Here is a 5,526-nt window from a genome sequence, read left to right on the forward strand (position 1 = left end):
CAGTAGAACTTGGGGGGGGGGGGGCCCACTTTTTTTTCTTCTAAGTATAGCACTTTGCTGTAGTAAATTGACCTTTAGATGTTGTTGCGCCCCCCCCCCCCCCCACTTTTTGTTGCTTGTCAGAATATTTTTGGGAAGTTGCACCCTTTTTTTGTCAGTTTTTTTTTTTTTTTTTTTTTTTTTTTTTTTTTTTTTTTTGTCAAATTTTTTTTGGAAATTGCTCCTCCCCCCACACTTTGAAACCGTTCCTACGTACGGAGATTGGGGCGAACCAGTCCTTTTTCCACTGAAACATTCCAGGGCCAGAATATCTATCTCCAAAATCTTTCACCCCCCCCCCCCCCCATCTAGACCAAATGTTCGTGCCATAGAAAGCACGCATACACATGCGATACGATTAGTTTACACTTGTTGGAAAAAGGGAGGGTTAACAGCTGATAAAAACCTTAGGACAATGTCTTGTAGAAAGATTAGAAATAATAGACTTTTATGAAAGAATAATTCAAAAAAAAAATTTTCTAAAAACTTTTTACTGCATAAAACAAAATTTTATGTAACATTTGATGGGCAAAAATTGTCAGATTAAACGTGATCGAATTTTTGCAATAAAGAAAAATAATTTTACATCAGTTACATGTAATAAAGATTCCACAGTAATATAATCCTATATAAGTTTAAACTTGATATTTAATTGAGGAATAATTAAGTCTAGTGTATAATTTTATATTAGATGCCTTTTTTGTGCGTGCGTAACATAAAATGAACTTTCGGCATAACCTATTGAAGGAGTATAATCTGTGTAATGATCGGTATAAACAAACTTCATATAGTAAACTTTCTGTATCGTATAAAGATTTATTCACTTCACACAAAGAGTTGAAATAATATAAGATATGCTGACAACAGGCTATGCACCTTTGGCACAATGTAAAGGTACAATGGCATAACGTAATAATGATTTGCCGAAACGTAACGGCAAAATCACATCACGTAATGGATTTCCGCCATCATGTAGCATATTGTTAACATAATGTAGTAAAGAATTCACCATATGTGAACATTTTTTTCACATCATGTAATGAAATTCTGACATCATATAATAAAGACTTGATATAGATATACGGATAAATTCACATAATGTAATGAACTACTTGCACCACATAATAAAGAGTTCACATAATGTAATGATAAAGTGATACAATATAGGTATTTTCAGAGAATTCATGAATTTTCGAGAACATTTAATAAAGAGTTGACATAATATAATAGATATGTTGACATAAAACAGATGAATTTTTACATAAAGTTAAGAATTTTTGACTTAATGTAGCATTAAATCGCCATGATGTGAATACATAATTGCATCACGTAATGAACATTTAACCTCACGTAATAAAGAGTTGAAATAATGTAAAGATATCTTCACATCACATAATAAACTTTTATTCTAACGCCATAAAGAGCTGACACAATATAATGTAAGGTTGACACAATGTAAAGAAAGTGTTCTGCTATAAGGCTGTGAGGGCTTTCCATATTTATGTCTCCCAATTGATTTAATACTAAAGAACTATGTTCAGAGTAGGATCAGTTTTAAACCGAGATTGGATGATGTAAATTAAATTAAAAATCTCGTTTAAAGTTTCAGCATTTCGCAAATTCTAAAGTCGATATATAATGACTTTGTTTGCAAATACAACTTATCGTTGGGTCGTATTTTGTCTAATGTGTTCCATACTAATTGCTAGGTCATTGTTTTTACACTAATTTTGACTAATGGTTACTCGGTTTACCTGATCAATACAGATGAATCACGGCGTTTATGACTGGTTGACAGGGAACTCATACTCTTCCTAGGTATCCGAAATCACTTCTGGTGTTGCCTGGGGTACCATGTCTGTCCTATTCGAGATTCATATTGTGTACAAGATTTCCGTTCCTTAGTTACCGCTGTTAATATACTTTCGGGAGGAGTAAGGGAAGAGGCGTAGTAAAACATTCACTAGATCCCACTATGCATCTTTGTAAGGATTTTTATATTGGAATCCAGTATAGGTATGATTATTTAAATTCAATTAAGGTGTTGATAAAAATGAAATATTTAAAACTGAAATATTATTTTTGAAGAATGTCTCTCTTTAAAGGGGAACTATGAGCATACATTTGATTACAATTGTAAAATAAAATCCAAGTTCTTCTAAAATGGAATTGCAAAAATGAGCCTTACAAAGACTAACTTGTTTTATGTTTTGTCAGTCGGAACAAGTACGTACTGATCATGTAATCTTTTTAATTCTTTAATTACTTCGAATAACTGAACAGAGTTGTTTGATTTTGCCGCTAAACCTCCATGCTATACATTTTATTCATTTTGACAAAGTGACAATGTCTTCTCCGTCATATCTGACCCATCATCTGGTACAATCATTGATTCCCTAAATTCTGGACTTTTTAAAAGATTTAAGGTTATATTTGTGTGCTTAATATTTACAGCTACAGTAATGGTGTGCCCAGCAGGAGTATAGTTGAAAGGAAAAGAACATGAACAGGAAGATGTTGTTACAGATTGTCAATATCTAGGTACTGTGATTTTTTATTGAAAAGTTTGGAAAGAATAGTCGAAGAGTAATTGTAAGAAATACAGAGTGTGGACTTCAACTTGAAATATGGTGGAATGCAAGACTGGATCTTTTTGAGAGAGAAAAAAATGTTACTATTATTTACGGCGTCAATTCCTTTCTTTGAGAATTTTAGATCAGAGAACCATTGATACACATAAGAATTATTCTCTAGCCTTCAAGAATCCAAGGTGGACTTTCTTTAGTCTTTTCAAATAGACCATTTAAAACTTTCAAGGGAAGAGAGAAAAGTTTGGTGTAGATGTGATTAGACAAAACGGTTTATTTATTATATTTAGAAATGATTCAAATGAATTTGTTTTTAAGGAAAGAATTTTTTATAAAGACTTCTGTATTTGCCTTAAGATTTTGATGAAGAAGAAGATTTGTATGTATCAAACAACTATATCCACAACTAAATATTTTCTTCTTTAAAGCATTTTTATGTCGTATGTTAAAATCTCATATAGCTTTAATATGCTGGTATTGATCAAACAAAAATGCAAGATCTTTTCGTATGCTTTTATTATGAAGGTACAAGTCTCGACAGTATTTGGCATTTTAGGTTTAATGATAAAATACAAAAAAAATATTTTAATTGCAAATCTTTTTCATAATTTAAATCCAGAAAACGAGGGCCAGTACGACCCGCTCACAAAGTCCATTGCTTCGGTTGCTTTGACCCAAACTTTATCGCCAGACGTTAGTTGGACATGAGTGGACTGGGAACAAGTGTTTCTCTTCCCAGTTGTAGAAAACTGATGACAAGAGAGAATGGCTATTGTAGCGTTGTTTTTCACTAATGCTGTGTCAACTGGGAATTCTGGAAGCGATGTAACACTCCACGTGAAGAAATAGACTCCGGACTTTGGCGCAGTGAAGAAATTATTTTGATAAACATTACCAACGTTAACGACACTCGTTGTATAGGGTATTTTGTCATCAGGTTGAATATCCGTGGCATTTTCAGACATTCTTGCTGTGAAGGCTACAGGTTGCATACGCATATGTCCTGCAGAAAATCAATACAATTTGTATTAAAAGTAGGTGTTTCACAGTTTAGTATAGCAGAATTTGAATTATTTCAAATAAAAAATTTAATTTCAGTTTCACAAACATACAGTTGTTAACAAAATAAGAATGTTATTACTGACAATATGCAAGTCACTAAAAACTTTTAGTTCGTTGATTGATATTATTAGCTAATTATCCGTCCTTTAGAGCTAAAGCAATTTAAGGACAGATGAAATAAAGAAATGTATTTTGAACCTATTTTACTTGTAAACGACGAAAATATCAAATTTCTAAAATATCAAGAAAATGTAAACTTTCTATGACGTTAAAAATTATACCTTTTTGCAATCACCCGTATAAATCTAAACAATTTTTAAAGACTTTATAGTATATTCCTGTCAACTCTTTTCCTCTGAATGGTTTTTAAACTGATTAAATCAAAACGCGTAGTAGAATCGATTTTTAATTCTTAACAAGTAACCCCCCCCCTTTTTTCTCACCCAGAACTCATGCACTTTCCTTGTCTTATTAAAGATCAAATATTTTTATCAATTTTTATTTTGGATGCGTTATTTTGATTAAAGAAGCCACCTAAAGGTGAAATGTGTAGACAACTCTACCAGTTAAAACTGCTGCCACCTAATGGTGTTTCAAGGGCAATGACAATTCACGACTGCCAAAAAAGCATTTATTTATATAAATGAAAATTATTATGAAACTTTGAATGATAAATCAAAATATATTCGGTAAAACTTATTTATTTTATTACTATGAACGTGACTTCAGTTATTTTATGATTTTTGAAAAAAAAAAGTTTGCATCATCTGTCCTTAAATGTTCATCGTTTAAATTACAATATACCTCTTTTGTTACTACTATATTAAACAATTATGGACCGACTAGTAGGGAAACTTCAAACGAAATCAGAGCTGAGAAGGACTGGCACCCAGGGATGACAGGATGACATTTTTCTTTTCAGACTCGATAATTTGTGAAGTCTCAGTTCTTAACTGTCCATATTAATTTTATTAATTTATCCTGAAGAATCAGAATTTAATACAACAGAGCAGATTAATTTCATGCAAATTTATTGTTCTACAATGCTCCGAAAAAAGGGTCGACAACTAAAATTTATTGTTTACCGATCCTGCATATCCATTAGTTTATATATTTTATATATCAGAGTTATCTTGTATTTTATTGTCATCTAAAGGGAGATATCACTGTTTTCACCCTACTTATTAGCTCGCACCCTTTGACAACTTAAAGGGATCAGTCAGTTGTCTCCCTTTACATGTCATACTTTGGGCCAATCAAATTGACCTTAGTAGGGATGATAAAAGCAATCAAAGTTAAACTCATGTTGACAAAGAACTCACCACGACCACGATCACCACGACCGCGATTACCTCCAAGACGACCACGATTTTCACGACCGCCATGACCACCACGACCCCTACCACCTTCACAATATTGAATAAAGACAACAAGGACAACCAACCCCAGTATTCTCAGCATCTAAATTAAAAGATTTTGGACATTTCATAACGCAGTAGACAAGTTCTGAACTATATGTGCAGTATCATTCCGTGCTTCATAATTTTAGTAAAAATGTTCCCAATGAATTATTCTATAACTTAGCGAAACATCTTACTATCTTAAAAAGTCAAGTCTTTACAAAAAAAAAAACAAAAACAAAAACAAAAAAAAAACAATTTGAAACAAAGACTCGCATTTATAGTATGATACTTTTGATTCTCTGATGGATTATTTGAATAAAAGTCAACACCCCCTGTCACCAGTGGATTCTTACAACTATAGTATATTAGATGTGATTAATAATGATCGTAGAGGAATCGCTAAGAAGGTTCCGCTAAGAATTCAAACATCTTTC

At 32.3% G+C, this 5,526-nt stretch overlaps 1 protein-coding gene across 1 annotated transcript; it reads right to left on the reverse strand.

Moving 5' to 3' along the window:
* Positions 1-3,125: 3,125 nt before the first annotated feature.
* On the reverse strand, positions 3,126-5,227 carry LOC133191785 (complement C1q tumor necrosis factor-related protein 3-like). The gene is made up of 2 exons (XM_061327519.1): positions 5,012-5,227; positions 3,126-3,630 (listed from the first exon to the last, which is right to left on the reverse strand). Exons 1-2 carry the CDS (start codon positions 5,148-5,150, stop codon positions 3,230-3,232), a joined length of 540 nt encoding a protein of 179 aa, XP_061183503.1. The 5' UTR covers positions 5,151-5,227; the 3' UTR covers positions 3,126-3,229.
* Positions 5,228-5,526: the final 299 nt, after the last annotated feature.

This window comes from Saccostrea echinata, unplaced genomic scaffold, assembly GCF_033153115.1.
Source record: "Saccostrea echinata isolate AGI-Se365-2 ecotype Australia unplaced genomic scaffold, CSIRO_AGI_Sech_v1 ptg000024l, whole genome shotgun sequence".
In the NCBI taxonomy this organism is placed as follows: domain Eukaryota; kingdom Metazoa; phylum Mollusca; class Bivalvia; order Ostreida; family Ostreidae; genus Saccostrea; species Saccostrea echinata.